This window comes from Clavispora lusitaniae (genome assembly GCF_014636115.1).
Source record: "Clavispora lusitaniae strain FDAARGOS_655 chromosome Unknown tig00002663_pilon, whole genome shotgun sequence".
Taxonomy (NCBI): domain Eukaryota; kingdom Fungi; phylum Ascomycota; class Pichiomycetes; order Serinales; family Metschnikowiaceae; genus Clavispora; species Clavispora lusitaniae.
In genome coordinates, this window is record NW_027093982.1 from 808,629 (window position 1) to 827,196 (window position 18,568).

The 18,568-nt window shown below is 51.9% G+C and overlaps 8 protein-coding genes across 8 annotated transcripts; 1 reads left to right on the forward strand and 7 right to left on the reverse strand. All coding sequences in view use genetic code 12, as the record gives it.

The window, feature by feature from the left end:
- Nucleotides 1-890: 890 nt before the first annotated feature.
- PTP1 (tyrosine protein phosphatase) lies at nucleotides 891-1,958 on the reverse strand (the record flags this gene model as incomplete). The annotated part of the gene is made up of 1 exon (XM_002617328.2): nucleotides 891-1,958. One exon carries the CDS (start codon nucleotides 1,956-1,958, stop codon nucleotides 891-893), a length of 1,068 nt encoding a protein of 355 aa, XP_002617374.2.
- Nucleotides 1,959-2,656: 698 nt separating this feature from the next.
- On the reverse strand, nucleotides 2,657-4,333 carry FOB63_004992 (malate synthase; the record flags this gene model as incomplete). Its single annotated transcript, XM_002617327.2, has 1 exon — nucleotides 2,657-4,333. The coding sequence occupies one exon, from the start codon at nucleotides 4,331-4,333 to the stop codon at nucleotides 2,657-2,659; it is 1,677 nt and encodes a 558-aa protein (XP_002617373.2).
- A 1,190-nt stretch (nucleotides 4,334-5,523) lies between these two features.
- Nucleotides 5,524-6,444, reverse strand: FOB63_004993 (uncharacterized protein; the record flags this gene model as incomplete). The annotated part of the gene is made up of 1 exon (XM_002617326.2): nucleotides 5,524-6,444. One exon carries the CDS (start codon nucleotides 6,442-6,444, stop codon nucleotides 5,524-5,526), a length of 921 nt encoding a protein of 306 aa, XP_002617372.2.
- A 572-nt stretch (nucleotides 6,445-7,016) lies between these two features.
- On the reverse strand, nucleotides 7,017-7,658 carry VPS21 (Rab family GTPase; the record flags this gene model as incomplete). Its single annotated transcript, XM_002617325.2, has 1 exon — nucleotides 7,017-7,658. The coding sequence occupies one exon, from the start codon at nucleotides 7,656-7,658 to the stop codon at nucleotides 7,017-7,019; it is 642 nt and encodes a 213-aa protein (XP_002617371.1).
- Nucleotides 7,659-9,258: 1,600 nt separating this feature from the next.
- On the reverse strand, nucleotides 9,259-10,464 carry FOB63_004995 (S-adenosylmethionine-dependent methyltransferase; the record flags this gene model as incomplete). Its single annotated transcript, XM_002617324.2, has 1 exon — nucleotides 9,259-10,464. The coding sequence occupies one exon, from the start codon at nucleotides 10,462-10,464 to the stop codon at nucleotides 9,259-9,261; it is 1,206 nt and encodes a 401-aa protein (XP_002617370.2).
- A 1,226-nt stretch (nucleotides 10,465-11,690) lies between these two features.
- FOB63_004996 (Zn(II)2Cys6 transcription factor domain-containing protein) lies at nucleotides 11,691-13,742 on the reverse strand (the record flags this gene model as incomplete). The annotated part of the gene is made up of 1 exon (XM_002617323.2): nucleotides 11,691-13,742. The coding sequence occupies one exon, from the start codon at nucleotides 13,740-13,742 to the stop codon at nucleotides 11,691-11,693; it is 2,052 nt and encodes a 683-aa protein (XP_002617369.2).
- Nucleotides 13,743-14,139: 397 nt separating this feature from the next.
- Nucleotides 14,140-14,657, forward strand: FOB63_004997 (uncharacterized protein; the record flags this gene model as incomplete). The annotated part of the gene is made up of 2 exons (XM_066102448.1): nucleotides 14,140-14,491; nucleotides 14,587-14,657. 2 exons carry the CDS (start codon nucleotides 14,140-14,142, stop codon nucleotides 14,655-14,657), a joined length of 423 nt encoding a protein of 140 aa, XP_065958214.1.
- A 674-nt stretch (nucleotides 14,658-15,331) lies between these two features.
- On the reverse strand, nucleotides 15,332-17,974 carry FOB63_004998 (uncharacterized protein; the record flags this gene model as incomplete). Its single annotated transcript, XM_002617319.2, has 1 exon — nucleotides 15,332-17,974. One exon carries the CDS (start codon nucleotides 17,972-17,974, stop codon nucleotides 15,332-15,334), a length of 2,643 nt encoding a protein of 880 aa, XP_002617365.2.
- Nucleotides 17,975-18,568: the final 594 nt, after the last annotated feature.

An 18,568-nucleotide genomic window follows, 5' to 3' on the forward strand; every position in this document is an offset into this window, starting at 1 on the left:
TAGCATCGGATAGGAAAAAGACTTGATTCAATTCTTTCTGCCTCCTTTCAGATTCATAACCAAAAATATGGAGGTGTTTAAACCGTTATGATATAGTATCAGTATCTTAAGGACGGAAGTTGGTTTTACGAAAGGATAGAATTCCTCTGAATATCTTCCATCGGAAATGACTGTGAAGGGACTGTTTTTATATTATCTCGATAATCTTTGGATAGATCTCCGGATCTTGATTATTTCATGTCTTACTCCATGGACTTGTTATAATCTGCAATATCATGGTGAACATAGTGGTTGGAAAACCCGACTTTGTGCTTATGGAAAAATTGAAACAGTCATGTTATCTGATTAATTCACAATGGAATTGTGGAACAGGTGACAAATGACCATTAGAGTTATTGAAATACTTAATTAGTAGCGTGACTGAGTCTTTTGCTCGAATGAAATATTTCGCTTTTTTCTAATTTACAACACTACAAGACAGAAAAATTACAATACAGAAGTGGAAACAAGAATGTACTTTAAGAACTTTTCGCTCATTTACCAATTAAATTGTATTAATCTGTGTAACTAGAGCCCAGGTTTATTTATCCGGCATACAGAAGCATGTACGGGTTTTATATTGCTGGTGTATGGGTTTTTAGAGGAAAAATGTACGGATGTTTCGCAGGATGTACTGATGTTTTATAGGATGTACGGGTCTTTTCTCTTTGTGCCTGGGTCTCCTTTTTGCAGCCAATTTTATTTTCCCCTACCAACTACTTGCTCTTTTCAAAAATGATTCAAAAGTAGCCTTAGACGTTATTCAAGTGATAGGATTAATTGTAAAAAGAACCAGGACCGTCGCAGGGGTCTACAGGACAAGAGGAGGTGGGTCTATCAATCTATAATGGCTACTCACACAACAGCTTCGCCACTGAATACAACCACGTGTACTGGTGGACTGTTTGCACCATCATCATGCGCTCTCGGCGGAGGCGTCTTACCGTTTGGAAAACCAAATCGTCAGGGTGCTCTTCTGGCTGAGAAAAGTGGGACTTTGACGGTTGAGAAGGCGTCGAGTTTGCGCACGTCAGATGCAGATGAGAGGGCAGCATTTCGGCAGCCCGCTTAGATGGTGCATTATCTGGCTCCTCGGACTTTGGCTCGAAGGTCGAAGCCGGCGCAGGCGAAGTGGGTGCCCGGCACCAGCTGTCGAGCGCTATAAATGTGCCCGTGCGGCCGACGCCCGCAGAACAGTGCACGATTGGCACTAGGTCCGGGTGTTGTGCCCGCATCTCGCCGAGGACATGCGATAAAGCTAAAAGCGGTTTGGGCGACTCAGGCACACGCGTGTCTCGCCATCCCAGGTATGCATAATGGAAGACTCGTTTTGTAGTCGTCGGCAGGGCGAGGGTCATTTCCGTCACCACGAAACCATCGGGATGCGCCGTTTCGCTTTGCCAGGTTACTGTCAACGCAGGCGTGATGTGGTCTTGTGCCAAAAGGTGGCTCAATTCAAGCACAGGCGCCCTTTCCAGCGGCCAGTAGCGGGCGCATTTTTCAATGCCAGCCTCAACCAACGGCGTCACCATACAGATGGCGACTGCGGCACACCCGCGGCGCTCGGCCTCTTGGTAGCACATGGCCCAGAAATGGTGCCCCGTGTTGTGTAAGGGGCCCTGTGCGGCAATGTACTGGCGGTTTGCGCCCATGTCCACCCACGATGCGTTGATGTAATCGAGATGATCTGGCGCAGGCAACTTCACTCTGGTGCGGTCCCAGGGAAACACATTCAGGTACCTGTTGCGGCCTCTGTTGCTAGGAGAAAGGGCAGCAGAAACGGCCCAAGGCAGGTTTGGCAGAGCGTGGTCTGCTAGATGGTCTTCGCATTCTGCGCAGATGGCGGCGAACCGCGCCCGTTGCTCGCGGGTCAGGATATCTAGCGCACGTTGTGTTTGGGACGAGAGGCGAAGAATCATGAGACGTGAGTGGAGACAGAGAAAAGTGGAGGAAAGTGGAGGAAAGTGGAGGAAAATGGAGGGAGTAGACGTTTTGGCGGGTGCGTCTTTGTGTGGAGTGCGCATGTTCTAGTCTTGATGTCAAAAGAGGCGGTATGCACACCGTACCTGAAAGAAGCAGGCACCGTAGATGAATGTTATACAGCAAGAAGGACGAGAATTGAAAAAAAAAAAAAGAGAATTGAAGAACAAAATAGAGAGATGAAGAATAAAGCGGAAACAAGAGATTGAAGACACAATCATATACTAGATCATTGTACCTAAGTTTGGTGATCAAATATGAATCTCGTCACACGACTAGATAAAATGAGAAGGCAGTGCTAGTCTGAAAGCGAAAACCATGAAAATTTGCTCTCTGTTCAATTATTGCTTCAATCATGCTAATGAATCAGATTAGCATGCCAAATTTACTAAAGCAAGAATGCAATAACTACACTTGTTTTCACATGTCTTTTATCTACTATTTCTTTTCTCCAGTTGCATGACCCCACTTTTAACCTCAATTGACGAGATGAGACTCTGAAGGGACAAAATTCAACAGAATTGGCAAGTCAGGAATAATAAAATGCCACCAAAAGAGGAGCGTCAGTATAGTGCATCGAGGCTCCAGAATAAATGGACGGCCGGCGCCATCAGGGTGCCCAGGCGGTACTGTTTGCTTATTCTTTCAAAGAGGCCAATTCCACGGGCTCTCCTGGCGTCACAATCTCGTCATAGACCAAGGTGGTCAAGAATTCCGCCAAGCTGTCGCCACGGATCTCTGGAAGCAAGTACTTTGCCGCCAAATCGAACTTGTGGTCCACAGAGGAATATTTCTCTCTAAGTTTGCCCGTCTCCTCCTCTAAGAGCTTTTGGGCCAAGTCCGGCGTGACTTTTTCGCCTGTGTCCGCCAACAGAACGCCATGGCGGACCCACAGGTACAATTGAAGCCGGGACACTTCAGCAGTTGCTGCATCTTCCATCAAGTTGTTGATGGGCACACAGCCCACGCCCCGGAGCCACGACTCAATGTAACAGAGCGCAATGTACAAGTTCTCACGGATTCCGTCGGTGGAGATGGCAAAATCGGCAATCTTGGTGTCGGACAAGTCCTCGGCACTCACGTGTTCTTCAGGCAACACGTGGATCTGGTTGGGCGTGGGCATGTGTTCGTCAAACACGCCATTGGCAAGCGGCGCCAATGCTGGATGCGCCACCCATGTTCCGTCAAAGTGCATTGTCGCCTCGCGGAGCTTATCGGCCTTGACTTTGGCCATAGCGGCGTCGTTGGCCTCTGGATCGTTCTTGATTGGAATCTGCGCCGCCATGCCACCCATGGCATGCACCTGGCGCCGATGACAGATGTTGATAAGGCGGCGGCAGTAGGCGGCCATAAATGGCAGTTGCATGGTCACCAAGCCTCTGTTGGGGAGCACTTTGGATGGATCATTGCGCAAACGCTTGATGGTGCTGAAGATGTAATCCCACCGGCCGCAGTTGAGGCCAGCACTGTGCTCGCGCAACTGGTAGATGATCTCTTCCATCTGGTAGGCAGCTGGAAGCGTTTCGATGAGAACCGTTGCGCGGATCGTGCCGCGGGGCAATCCAACATAGTCTTGGGCCACTTGGAAAATGTCGTTCCACAACTTGGCCTCCAAGTGGTGTTCCATCTTGGGCAAGTAGAAGTATGGCCCGCGGCCGCGTGCCACGAGCTCGTGAGCATTGTGGAAGAAGTAGAGGCCAAAATCGAGAATTGATGCCGAAACGGGCTCTCCGTCAATCAAAATGTGCTTGTCCACCATGTGCCAGCCACGTGGCCGCACAATGAGCAGCGGGATGTGGCGTCCTGGTGTTCTGTCGACCTTGTACGCCTTGCCAGTGGGCTTGAAGACAAAATCAAGCTGCTCCCGGACTGCGTCGTACAAATTGACTTGTCCGTTGATCACATTGGCCCACGTGGGGGCCAGAGAGTCCTCAAAGTCACACATGTACGTCTTGACAGGCGTGTTGAGCGCATTGACCACCATTTTCCGCTCCGGAGGGCCGGTGATTTCCGTGCGGCGGTCCGCAAGCCCTGGCGCAGGCACAGCGCCCCGCCAGACAGGGTCGTTGCGGATCTGGACCCAAACTGGGTCATCCAAAAACGAAAGAGGCTTGCCCGCGTCAATTTGCGCTTGCACTTGCTGTCTCTGGTCAAGAAGAGCGAGTCTGGTTTTGTTGAAGGCGCGGTGGAGCAACACCACAAACGAGAGGGCACGGCGAGTCAAAATGTCGCTCTGGGCGGTGCCGGATTCGTGCTCGGCGGCTTTGGCGACGGAGCCTAGAACCTGGACGTTGTCAAGCAGCGTGTAGACCATGGTGCGGTTGAGAACGGTGGAATTGAAAGTTGGAATTGAGAGCCTGAAAAAGCTTGAAAAGTTGAATTGCAGCGGCAGAAGAATACAGAGTCAGACTTTGAGAGCAAAATGCGTCAGCAAGAACGAAATTGATAAGGATAAGACCCAGGTGGGCCGAGCGCCTTTTATATGTGTGCTTCATGCATGGTCCGAGTCAGATCTCGGAGTTAGCCGCGCTCCATGCATCTGACGTTTCTTTGTCAGATTCCGCACTTTTCCGCGTCTTTGGAACGGGCAGGTCGAGCAATCTGGGTCAGATCGTCTCAGAGATTACTTGTGCTGAGCTGGAGCCTGCTCAACAGTTGGTGCTGGACTGAGTCAGCGCTAAAGTCCGGGGCCGGGGAGTCCGGTCGGACAATCGGAAGTTCCCCAGATCTCGGAGCGGACTATGTTCAGGACCGAAAGGCTTGATGGTCTTCCAGTGAATGGACCAGTGGCAAATGGATGGAGAATGAGAATACAAGTTGTGGTAGGTATGAAGGAAGATAGGGGAAAACGGCAATAAAATTTGAAAGACTCCATCCATGGAGTTGGAATGGCCTTGATTGGTTTCCATCTGTCCGCGACACATTGCCAGACACATCTTGAGACAGGACAATCATCCGAGTCATGATGACGTAAGAGGAAGAGCCGGGTGCTTGGCTTCTATGGATTCTAGACGTTTTGTTAACCAGCTCCCGGAGTAAACGTATTTTGTGTCTGAGACTGGTGCATTAAAACTTGGGGAAGGGAGATATGTACTGAATGCTCTGTTGATCTCTGGTAGATTTCGTCAAGGAGCTGAAGAATTAAGTTTGAGCACATAAATTACGAAGCTTTCACAGCATTATTGACATGTCAATTGCAATTACCCACCGTCTGTCGAACCCACAGTATAAGCTAAGACATTTGCGCTCGTGGACACGTTCTCGTGTAGTTCCAACGGGTATTCATGAAGTTATGAAATCTTACAATAATCCTCAAGGCTTCAAACTCTTCAGACTTTCAAGTCCTTCTCGAGACACAAAGTCTTTTCGAGCCATGCAAAGTTACCAAGACAATAATGTCTTTCCTGATTAGGGAAGCTATTTTGAGTAATGTCCTCGCGTAAGATTCCAATTCTAGTCTTACAAATGCTTAATCCAAGAGCTGTATTCAATTCTACAGACATATCAAACCGAGTGGATCTGGGCCTTCAACCGTTGCTGGATATCCTCATCTGAATCCTTGAGCACGCCGGCGGTTTTCAAAACTTTCGCCGTGTTTTCCACCACCCGGGGCCACTCGATCTCTGCTTGGCCGATTTTCTCGTTGAACTTGACTGTTTTCATCCACAGGCGAGCGTCTTCGGCAGAATAATTCAAGTGGGTCAGAATGTATTCCACGGCCTCTTCAGGGTGAGCCCAGAAGTACGCAATGCCTTCGTTAGCCGCAGCCAAAAAGCTTTCGACGGCACTTTTCTTCTCCGCAAGAGACTCTCCGTTGACAGACACGACCCACAGCGGCCAAGGCGTGTAGATCTCGCCTATGCGGCGGATCTCGCCACTGTCATAGTACTTTTTCGAGGTGAAGTGCTCCCACATGAACGCGTCGCTGTCCACTTTCTTTCCTTCCGCATCGGAGTACTTCAAGTTGACGGAATTGCGCAAGTTTTCAAAGTTGTGCAAGATCGGGAAGTCCGAGAAGTATGGCGTTGGGAACAGCAGCTGGAGCCCCAACACAAACGACATGACATAGGAACCCGAGCCGATCCGGGACACCCCAATGCGTTTTCCCGCAAGATCCAGAGGCGTCTGGATGTCGCTTCTGTCGCTGCCGGTGGAAATGGCCCAGCAAAGAGGGCTTTCCACATACGTTGCCACGACGTTGTACTTGTTGTTTCCGTTGCCAATGTCGGCAATAAACGCTTCGGTCAAGCCAATGGCGATATCCACCGATTTTTCATTGAGCAACTTGATAAGACGGCCAGAGCCTTCGACGACGGGGAAAAAGTCAATTTCCAAGCCACGGGAAGCGTAGAAACCATGCGTCTCCGCAAGAAACAACGGAGTCGAGAAATGTTCGGGAATGTAGGCGACGGTAAGTTTGGTCATAAAGAAGAAGTGGTGGAGGCGGGGTCACGTGAAAAAGAGGCACCAAATAGGAATGAGTATCGAATATGTCCAAAAAGGTTCATATTCGATAGGCCAACTGAAGCCCGGAGAGATTATCTATGATATGCCTATGAACAACTGGGTATTATCAGATTGACGTAGAGGGTTCATATGGACACATTGTGGAAAAATATAGACTGAGCTCTTCCACTTACGATACTTGGACTCTACGACTAGACAGACATTGGCAATCATCTTGCAATCCAGTTGATTGCCAATGCAGGTTCACCACCCTCTCCTTCATGCTCTATCCGAACTTCTGTTATTCCTATATAGGACAGCCGACACATATTAACCGAACAACCGTATCCAATGACTTGTCCCTAGCCGTGATCCGAGCAGAGCTGGCCAGATGGATGACATCTGACTCGTCGTTCTTGCCGAATCGTGTTCACTGCAAATCATTCTCTGCAAATCATTCTCTGCAAATATTCTCTGCAAATATTCTCTGCAAATTCTCTGCAAATTCTCTGCCTCGTCTTCTCTGGCAAATCATCGCTGCACTTCACGCTCTAGCACGCACAATCCGAGGCGCCCGAGCGCTGGCCGTTGCCGCTCAAGTCGATGCGGCCACTTTCGCCACGCGGCCCCGGCGTCTCGTCCGCCGGCTTGGCCTCGGGGATTTTGCTGCCAATCGCCACAAACACGTCGTTGACGTTGTGGCTGGTCTTGGCGGACGTCTCGAAAAACAACAAGCCTTCCTCCTCGGCCAACGCCTGGCCCTCGGCCACGCTGACCTTGCGCAAGGACTCGTCCGTGTCGTTGTCGGCCGCCACCAAGTCGTACTTGTTGCCCACCAACGCGATGGTGATGTCCTTGGCCGCCTGCTCATGCAACTCCTTGACCCAGTGTCGGGCCTTGATGAAAGATGCCGGTTTGGTGATGTCGTACACCACTAGCGCCGCCTGGGCGTTGCGGTAGTACATGGGCGCCAACGACGCAAAGCGCTCCTGGCCTGCGGTGTCCCAGATCTCGTACTTGATGGTTCTGTCGCCCACGGTGCATTTCTGGGTCAAAAACGCCGCGCCAATGGTGGGCTCTTTGTTTTCCTGGAAATCGTTGCTGACAAAGCGCAAAACAAGCGACGACTTGCCGACTGCAGCCTCGCCGAGAAGAACCAATTTGACCGAAGTGGCGGGAGCGGGGAAACTCATGGTGTATGGGGTGGGAAAGGTGCTCGCTTAGATAGATAGGGAGGTTAGGGGAGTGGCCATATTGGTGCGCGCACGCAGCAATGGTGTGACAGATAACGATGAAGCCTACTTTAGACGTTTTGCTGTTTGAAGAGTTTCTTTATGGTGGAATCTTGTGGTTGAAGAAATCATTTTGGTGATCTTTGGGGAGGGAATTTGGTTTGGATGTTCTGTGATGTTAGTACGGTGAATGTTAGTATATTAGATCTGCTGGCTAGGCTCGTGTTACATGGCATGTCTATGCATAAGTGAAGTAGAAACAAATTCTCAGATTATTCTGGAGGCTTGAAATTGTCAGGCTTCTCAGGAATGGGTTTCAGGAATGGTAGGTTTCAGGAATGGTAGGTTTCAGGAATGGTAGGTTTCAGGAATGTCCTGTTAATACAAATTTGATAAGGGGAGTAAGATATTATTCAATAATGCTTCGTAACTCATAATTAGCTAAGGAGCAGTGCCGAGTGCTTATGCTTCTAAACTGAGGAAGGTAATCTATGATTCGCCATCTTTCCCTTGGAAAGACTGTGGCTACTGGCATAATCTGTTCTTCGATTTTGAGTAATAGTAAACAGAAGCAACGAAATAAACGAACAATTTTTAAACTAAAAGCCGATTATACTGTGACTAGTAACGGAATTGAGAATGGTAAACGGTAAACTATTGGACGGTAAGAATTGCACGCAAGACTATTTGTCTTACTGTTTACGTATTCTTCATTGAAGATGTTTGTGCTTAAACCTAGAGAATACATAAACTCGCCGGTAAACTTCCAGGAGCTATCAAAACTGATTTTCGGCTTCGGTCTCATATGATGCATTAGAGAAATATACACCATCATAAATGCTGGTCGCCAGAAAGAAAAGAGCAGAGATAAGAATGCTTTATTCTGTACTAATTCAAGCTGACCATCAAGCAAGCTTGATTCCCAAGGATCATGTTCCAGAAGAAGTTTACCACTGTAATTTGGTCATTTTGTTTGGGTTAATTTCTCTTTTTCAGTATTTGGTTCTCAAAAGTAAGACATCAGTGATTTTGTGATGAATACAATAGACGGAGTCAAGTAGTAAGATGCACGGTGTCTACTATGAATAGGGATATGTCACGTACGACAGACGGATATTTCATTCGGCTACGACACCGAAGGTTAAATGATGACCTCTAGATAGAACTGTTAGGTTCACTAGGATCATAAAATGCTTGTCAGAATCATTTCTTTGAAGCTTCGGCAGCTTTATGCCATGAAGATCCTCTTTAGCATACTCAATCAGGTACACATTTGCGAGAAGAGCCGGAAAAGTTGGCTACTTGTCATTCAAGACGAGAACAGCGGTTTTGTCTTCAAGTGTGGTGTTCCGTTTGGAAATTGATCTAGTGGTTTGGCTCCGAGTCGTAGAATTTCCTCTGTGATTTTCGGGGTTAGATGTACCATACACTGTTAAGTATTTCTCATTATAGTCCATGAGCGCTTCCAGAATAGACCGACTTATCTTGATAAAGCGTCTCATTTTTAAGACCTTCGGTATTGTACTTGCATTTTAGTGACCCCAGTATTGTCCTTCCATTTTTAGTGACCTTCGGTATTGTCCCTTGCATCTTCAATGTCCTCTTCATTCCTTGCATCTTTCGCTTTCTTCCGGGCCACCCAAAACTCTGTTCCATACTGGAAATTCGACAAAGCCCGCACATCACTGCTATATGTTGTGTCGAAAGATTCGTGTTCCTCCACTTCAAACCCCATGCGGTCCATGAGCTGGAAAAGTTCCTCCCGTGAAAGCTCAAGGCCCTCCATCACCGAAGGGACCTTTTCGCCGTTCCTTGTGACCATGTGCTGCGACAGATCGCCCTCAAAATGCCAATGGAGAGGCCCCACATTGAGCCACACGCCCGAATCCGCCAAACAGTGGTGGATCGTGCGCAAGTAGTCCAATACGTTGTGCGCTGTGTCCAAGAAGAAACACGTGGCCACCACGTCGAAGCTTCCCTTGTTACTGAGGCGGAACTGGTCGCTTTCGGCCAGATCGAAAGTCTGGTCGGGGCCATAGAGCTCCACAAACGACCCGGCGGCCATCGACATGAGTTCGCCCACGTCCTCGCCGCCGTTTTCAAAAAGCAGGTACGGGCTTTCGTCGGGGAGATAGACGGGCCGGACTTGGAAAAGGCGCCGGGCCAAATGCGACAGCCGATGCACATAGGGGAACACCGCATGCGTACTGGCGACAGGCACACGGTTCAACATGAAGCCCAGAGCAAGCAACATGTGGTAGCTGACCTCGTTGCCCTGGGTCCAAAAGCCGGCCTTGACGAACTCGTACACCAAACGGCCCAAGCCGCAGCCCGGCACCAAAACCCGGGTCTGGGCTCTTTTTTCAGGCGGGAAAAGCGCCTCTGCCTTGGCGAGAAGCCGTCCGAACGTGGCAAGACGCTCTTTTGCGCCGTCCGAGCTCCATTCTCGCGCCATCTGGAGCAACGTGGATCGCACCTTGTCGTAGTCCGTGTACGAGCACTCGGGCCAGCTTTCAGGCGGCGCCGCCACGCCCCAGTCCTGTGCGGCGACCAAGGCAAGCGTCTGGCAGAAACTCTGGTTCATGTCTATGCATTGGGCGAGATCTCGAAGAAGCGCCGGATAGAAGTCCACCAACGCCTGGTCTGCTGGCGAAAGCAGATTGTACTTTATGGATTTGGGCGCGAGCACCTGCTTCTTCTGCCACTGGTGGAACGTGTAGAACAGACGGAGCGTCGACGCAATGGCGGCGTATTCTTCGTTTTCCATAGTGTAGGGGAATGTGAAGAAGGAATGAAGGAATGAAGGAATGAAGGAATGAAGGAATGTGAAGAAGTAATACAGCAGAAGTATAGCCAAATTAGTATAGCAGATTTAGTATAGCCAAATTAAAGTAGCCGAATTGATACACCGAAGATGACTCGATCTGAATATGAAAGGCTAGCGCTTCCGGATTTCAGATGTCCCATGAATGTCTTCGCGATTCTGGCTTACATGGAATGCAGTTCAGAAATAGCCGAACAAAAATGCCAAATGGTACAGTATGGCAATAGCATTACACAAGGGCTACAACTACCCGGATGTGATTTCCATTGACTTTCCAAGAGGAATACATGACATTGTCTCGATTACAAAGAATAGCTTGTTGATTCAGCGCTGGTATATAAGGATGGAGCCATCCTGAATAAATATGCCACCGGAGGCCTTTGGCTCGCGGCGGCGTGACCGTCTATGTTCATCGAAGCTTGAGTATTAAGGTGTTCGATCAGACACTATGCTGACAATCAATGGCGAGAATGCGTCGATTCCTTAATGTTCGACTTGACGTTCTTCTTTTGTTCGTCTTGATACTCACATGTTCGACTTGACGTTCATATTATGTTCGACTTGACGTTCTTCTTTTATGTTCCTTGACATTCATGTTCGACTTAGAGTTCATATTAATGTTCGACTCGTTCTTCTTTAGTTCGTCTTACTCACATGTTCGACTTGACATTCATGTTTATGTTCGACTGGACGTTCTTCTCTTATGTTCGTTTTGACATTCATGTTTTATGTTCGTCCTGACACTCATAATTTATGTTCGTCTTGACATTCATATTCCCATTTCGTCCTGACACTCATAATTTATGTCGTCTTGACATTCATATTCCCATTTCGTCCTGACATTCTTCTTTTATGTTCGTCCTGACATTCATATCTATGTTCATCTTGACATTCATATTATGTCCGTCTCGACATTCACATGCTCGACTTGACATTCATATTCCCATGTTCGTCTGACACTCATATCTATGTCCGTCTAGACATTCATATCTATGTTCGTCTAGACATCCGTATTTATGTCCGTCTTGATATTCACATTTTATGTTCCTCTGACATTCACATTTTATGTTCCTCTGACATTCATATCTATGTTCGTCTGACATTATGTCCGTTGCATTCCCGTTCGTCTCTTGATGACGCAGTCTATCAATTTGTATCATGTGTCGCGACTAGAGTTCTGGCCGTGCGTCATGGGCAAGCAAGCCGCAAGGCTGGAGCGTCATGAAGTCAACAGGCTGTGGATGCGGCGCACTATGTGGTGCCGGCGCACCAAAGTGTGGGTAGTGCTGCGGCGCAATGTAGGTGGAGGCAAACGCATCAATCTGCACCTCGTGGAGACGCATGCGCGCACAGAGATCGTTGCGGGTCGATTCGATATCGACGCGGCCACGCCACTCAAGAACATTGTCGATGGGCGCCTGCAGCCGCACGCTGTCGTCCACCACCAAGCCGCGATACAAGAGCGAGAGACGCGCCGACAAGAAGGTGGTGAGGCGCACCGCATAGCCTGCCAAGCGCTTGAGCTCGGGCAAGATTGCATTGTAGCGCGCGCGCAGGATGCAGAGCGCCTGCGGCGCATCCAAGTCGGCGAAAAGCAGCTCTTCAATGTTGGAGGTGATGACATCGAGCAACAACGGCGTGTCCAAGTCGCGCAAGAGGAAAAAGCGCATCTGCGGCGCCGCCGCGTACACGGCTTTGCAGAGCAGGCGCGAGAAGAGCGTGACGATTTTCTCGAGCAGGTCGGACGCGCGGCGCACCACAAGCATGCGCGCCGGCTGCACCACGTTCCAGCGGTGCACCATGGCGAAAAGCACCTCGTGCTGGAAGCGCATGTCATGCAAGCGCGAGTTGGCCGCAGGCACATGCGTGTGGATGGCGTCGTGGGCAAACAGCCTCAAGTCGCCATACACTTTTTGCACGTAGGCGGCCGTTTGCGGGTCGCAAATGTCCTCGGGCGCAATCTGCGCAAGCACATTGCCCAAGCTCGCAAGCATCAGCTCGTACTCGTGCAAAAAATGCGCGCGGTAGGGCGGGAAGCGCACCGTCGCCGAAACGTTCTTCATGAGGTTGAGGTGCACCGGCACCAACAGCGGCGGCGGCACGCCCTTCTGCTCGCACGAGTGGAGCGCATGGCTGAGCACAGAAAACATGCCGTCGCGGAAACAGCGCGCCGAGTCGGCCGTGGCCTCCGGGTCGTAGATGGCCATGAGCAGCAAGATGTACAGAAGCGACGCGGCCATCTCCGGGTCGCTGTTTTCGTTGAGAAGCAGGCGGAGGCTGCGGATGACCGTGGCGTAGTGCTGGATCAGGCGCACTGCGAGAAGGTGCCGTTGCGCCCGCGACACGCCGCCCGCGCCGTTGCGGAACACATTGGTCACAAGGTAGTTGGTGGTGAGGTTGACGAGGCACAGAAACATGACGCGGTGCTTGCAGGCGCGCAGAATGAAGAAGCCGATCCACATGTGGTACAAGTGGCGGATCTGGGCCAAGGACGCGGCGCCGCGGTGCACGAGCGGGCCCAAGGACGCAAGCACCGCGTAGAAGCCGGGCTCGCCGTCGGGCGGCGGCGCGCGCGCGCAAAACAAAAACGCCCCGGCGCGCGCGCACAGAAGAGGGCGGCCCGCGCCGGTGCTGGTGCGCGGCCGCGCGCCTGCGCGCGGCGTTTCGGGGAGCACGTAGACGGGGTAGATGATCTCCGAGTCGTTGTTGGCGAGCAAGTTGTCGAAGTTCTGCGTGGCGTACTGCGTGGGCACGAAGTCGGCAAAGCCGTTGGCGAAGCCGACATCGAAACCGGCCTTGTCGTCGAACTTGTCGATGCCCGGCTCGAGCTTGATCCTGTCGAAGTTGTTCCTGTCGATGTTCCTGTCAAACTTATCGTTCCTGTTGTTCCTGTCGGCGTCGAAGTTATCGAGGTTGTTGTCGAGGTTGTTTCTGTCGCTCCTGCCGCCCCTGTCGGGCTTGCCCGGCGACGTGGACCGCGGGCTGGCGCTGCCCAGCAGATCCGACTGCGGCGCCTGCTCCTCGTGCGCCCGCTTGGCCGCCCGGAACACCGCCAACTGGTGCTCGGTGTAGTCCAAGTACTCGCAGCGCACGCGGTGCTTGACGCAGTTGGTGCATGCTGGGAGGTTTTCCATGCACTTGATGCGCCGCCGCTTGCATGTGGCACAGCCCAACTTGGAGTTTCTGTGTTTCTTGCGCCGGGGCGCTTTCTTGGACGACATGGTGCTGGCACAAGACTGGCGATGCCGCACTATATATCACGGCCCGTTTGCGTGCAGAATGCCAAAGTGGCCGTGTGCACATGGGGTCGCCTGACTCAAGCTTGCAGGCGGGCGTGTACTCCGCCAAATGCGGGGCCGCTTGCCGTTGGAACGGCGGGACTTGGTGCTAGCTGAGGCCCTGGCAAAGCTGGCACGTCTGTGCTGACGCCATTTTATGGCCTGCGGTCTGTTCTGGTTTCCCTCTTCTCTTTTTTCGTCGTCGGAACGTTGGGCCATCGCCTTTCGGCGCAATTGCAGGCAGATCCCCGCTGGCCTTGGCGCTGACAAACCAGCGCCGGCCCTACTGTTCGTCCGGGAATTTTTCACAGAGTGTTTGTGTCTTTACTGGCTCGAGGTGATGTGTTTCTGTGGCTGGTGTGGTGTCGCCATGCGTGCCCCGACGTTGGGTGCTGCACTAGAACATGCATGCAACAGACATAGTGTGCTTCTGTGCCGGGGTGCGTTTGCCCCCATCGCGCGGTGTTCTTTTTCCTGCAGGCAGCCGATCTCTTGTCCCCAATCGAATTGTTTATTTGACGGCAATCTCGTAATGCGCATCTCGGTGATTGGACACGGGCACAAATGCCAGCACGCTCACTGCCCCCAACAACGTTCAAATACACAATCGAACAGGCCATATGTGTCTGTCTGCGCGGCGGGGCCGCCAGCGGCGGGGCCGCCAGCGGCGCCACCGGCGGGCCACCGGCGGAGTTAAGCTGCAAGGGCCGCTTTAAAATGCCCGCATGGAGCATTGCAGCCCCTCAAAATAATAGCACATTTCGTCCTACCCAGTGGCCAATAATAGATTCCAGCAGCACCGCGTGCGTTGGCTACAGCCACTTGGATTTTATGTCACATCGACCCTTAAACTCGTAACACACATTAGCGTTCGCGTAACCAATAAGAACCCACTAACCGTGCAGGAGGCCATGCTTCTGAGGTGTTTTTCCGTTCTATTTCCGTTGTGCCCCACGATCCACGTTGCGCCGTTTGCAATGGAATCAGCCTTGTGCAAGACATTGAAAAAAGCCATCCAGCGTCAGACTAGTGCCATCTACGGGCCCAAGATGCCGGACTGGAAGATCTTGTCCGTGTTATTGTGCGCCCCTTTTAGGATGGCGTTTGCGATTCTTCCCTTTCTAGATGCGGCATCATGCATGGATCTTGCGCGAAGTGCCTGAGCAGCACCATGCAGCTGCACCTTGGGCACCATGCGCAGCACCTTGGGCACCATGCACAGCACCTTGGGCACCATGCGCAGCACCTTGGGCACCCCTGCAGGAACTACATTACCCTACTTCACGTTACAAACCATTAATATGACTTTTCAACACAACATAAACGCACAAGCCCACCCATAAACGTACGAGGATATTGCCGCCGCTGCCGCACGAAACGGCAATCTGTCATGTCTTACGCGAACCACCACAGGGCAGAAAATATTTAAGCCCGCTTGCCGACGGGCGGCCCCATGGCTCCAAATTGTGCAGGGGTGGAAAAAAAAAATATACCCCCCGTTACCGTATCATTCCTATTTCTAATGTACAAGTTTACGCCCTGGCGCCGTTGAGCGCATTGGTGATGTCATTTCTGCTCTGGTTCAAGTGCTCGTTGCGAACCCGCAAAAGCTCGATCGGCACCATGTGACTCAAGCTGGCCTGGCTTTCCCACTCAATGTAGCGATCAATGACTTTGGAGGCGTTGAAGTCGTGGTTCAGCATGCCCGAGCCGAGATTGAACTGCCACGGCTCGTGGTGGAGGGCGCTGTTTTGGCGGGCCGTTTCCTCTTCGATGAGCTGCGCAAACACCGGCTCCTTCAAGATGTGGTCGAAAAACGGGTAGTTGTCGGCCCGGAGCACGCAATTGTTCATGTCCGTCAACTGTGTTTCCGCCACACTGAGCTTTTCGGCAATCAGCTCCACCACGTCGCGGTGCTCCCAGTCTTTGGGCGCCACAAGCGACACCGGGCCGATGAACGGCTTGTCCCCCACCACGCGGTTGGCGTAGAAACCAAGAAGCTTCAGGCGGCACTCGAAGAACTTGATTGTTTTCACGAGGTCCATGAAGACGGGCGCAATGGACCGGTAGTGTGGCCTGTTCCACGGGTCAAACTCCGACACTGCAAAGCCAGCTTTGCAGAAGGTGACGTTGCACGGGTCCACAAAGGACATGTACTTCAACGACGGGAACACGTGGCCCAAGCACTTGCCGAGCGCGTTGAAAAACACATAGAGCGTCTTCTTCAACGGGTTGACGGTGCGGTTGAGGCATGTCTTGTCGCCGCGGTAGACCTGGAACCAGTCGTTGGCCAAGTCGTGGGTCAAGGACGGCGAGAGAAAGCGCATGTTGCCGCCTGTGGGCCGGCCAAGCGACCGCTTGTAGTACGAGTCGATCTTGCGGAACAAAGGGTAGTAGTGGTGCAAGAGGCGGGTCAAGAACTTGTCGCTCTCGTGGAAATCGTGCCGGAACAACGGGTCCTTCAACACCTGCACCAAGTCGGGCTCGAAGTTGTGGCCCGTCTCGTACATGTTGATGAGCTGGTTGACAAGCCGCTTGTACACCTGGAAGCTGGCAATCAAGCTCTCCACCATCTGGAACGTGTAGTCCGGGTACAGCGCCGTCACGGCAAAGTGGTGGAGCATGACGATTTCTTGCTGGAGCGCACACGTCAAGTCCGACGACTGCGTGCATTCGTCGAGGCTCTTCTGGATCAACGCCATGGTGCCCGACATCATGAGACAAAAGGTGTCGATGCTCGACGTCATGTGGAAGAAACAGCCCCACGCAGAAAACAACAGGAGCTTGGTCGGATACTCCTGGTGGTAGCTGCTGACGGACTCTCGCAACGCCCGGATGAGCCGGTCGAACGTCGAGTACGATTTCTGCGTGAGCATCTCCAAATCTTCCGGATTGTAGAAGAACGACGACGGGTGCAGTCTGGCCGACGGCAGCAGCGGCGACGAGTGCAGCAGCCGCAGCAGCGGCAGCGCCGTGATCTCAATGTCGCCGTTGACCACGGCCGCCGACGCCCGCAAGAGGATGTTGACGGCCTTGTCCATAAAGTACAAGAAGTAGATGTTGAGAAACGTCAGCTGGTGGAAAATCGCAAGCCAGAACACATGCGCGTCCTCTTCCGTCCACACGGGCCGTGGCATGAGCACCCACGCCTCGTTGGTGATGTTCTTGAGGTCGAACGTGCCCTTGCGGTACCGCTCGACGATTCGCTCGAGCATCACGTTGCGGAGCTCCTGCGGGAGCGGCATGGCCTTGAATACTGTGCGGTGCATCGACGCATGGGCAAGCGGGCGCCCGAGCGGCTTTGCGGCCGGTTTTTTGGCCGGGCCCTGCGAGACGGGCGACGGGTTGGTGTCGTTCGAGACGAGGCTCGACGTGCGGAAGGAGTTGGGGGTGTTGGTCGACGAGATCGACTGCGTGAAGCCGCCGCCGACGGGCGGATACGCCGAGTCGCTGGGCGAGAAGCTTTTCGGGATGTAAACGGTCGGGTGCACGGCCACCAGCTCGGCGGACGAGAAATGCAACTCTGGCTTGTCCAACTCCATGTTCGGGAGCGCCATGGGTAAGTTGGTGCTCATGGCCGGGCTGATGAAGGTGCTCGAGTAGAAAATCGACCGCATGTCTTTCATTTGGGTGTAGGACGCTGTTCGCAGAACAGAGAGCCCGTCCTTCTTTCGGTACGTGACCGACGTGCGTCTGTCCGGTAGAATGGTGCCTGGTGTTTGGACAATGTCGTCCATTTTTTCCAGCGGACTGACGTGTTCCTGTTTCACGAACGGACCGTGTTCCTGCTTCACGAATGGACCGTTTTCCTGTTTCACGAACGGACCGTGTTCCTGTTTCAACGGCAGAGGCTCGTACGACGGCTGGTCGCGCGCAACACCGGCAAACTCGGGCGCCGGCTCGACAGACAGGTCGCTGGCGTCCTGGCGGCGCTTGTTTTCGTCCTGGAGGCGCTTGTTTTCGTTCTTGCGGCGAATGTGTTCCAAGCGCTCGGGCGAGAAGTCCAAATAGCCGCAGCGCAACTCCTTCTTGACGCAGTTGCTGCAAGATGGAATCTCCTCGGTGCATTTTATCCTCTTAGCGCGGCAGTTGGGACACCCATCGCGAGAGTTCTTGTGCGATCTTCGGCATTTGCGGTCTTTGCCTGTCTTGGGTGGAGCTTTTGTCATGGACATGGATATGCAAGTGTGGTGTCACGGTGGTGAGTTTTGGATGGTGGAGTATGTACGCAAAGCAAAGAACCTGTAGGGATCACGAAAGGGACAACGACTCTGGAGTCATCAATAGGAGAAAGTAAACGAAAATGAGCGATCGGGCAGAGGATGGGAAACGGTGTGTTAATGCTTAAGATGTGTTTTTTTTTCCTGCGGGCACAGCACCTCAACTGCATACCGTCTTGAATGATCCATGCATGTGTTATGCACACTCCCCTGTGGCTAACGACACCAGAGATGCTTTAAAGAGAAGAGGCTGCGCACACCTCATGCACCTAGAGGCATAAAACATGACGCAACTGAAGAAAAATGCACCCAACGGGAGGGTGGAAAAGTGGTGCAAAATGCAAGCGGAAAAGTGAGACAAGAAAAGAGGAAAAAGAAAGAAACGGATTCCCCATAGAAAAAAAAAATGTAACCGAATCCACAGCAAGCACACGTAAACACTAGCAACGCATGGTTATAGCAAGCCAGAAAGACGAGCCTTCAAGATTCATATGCTACAAAAACCACTAAAACTGTATCACAATAGACTCTGTTTTCTTTGTGTCGCAT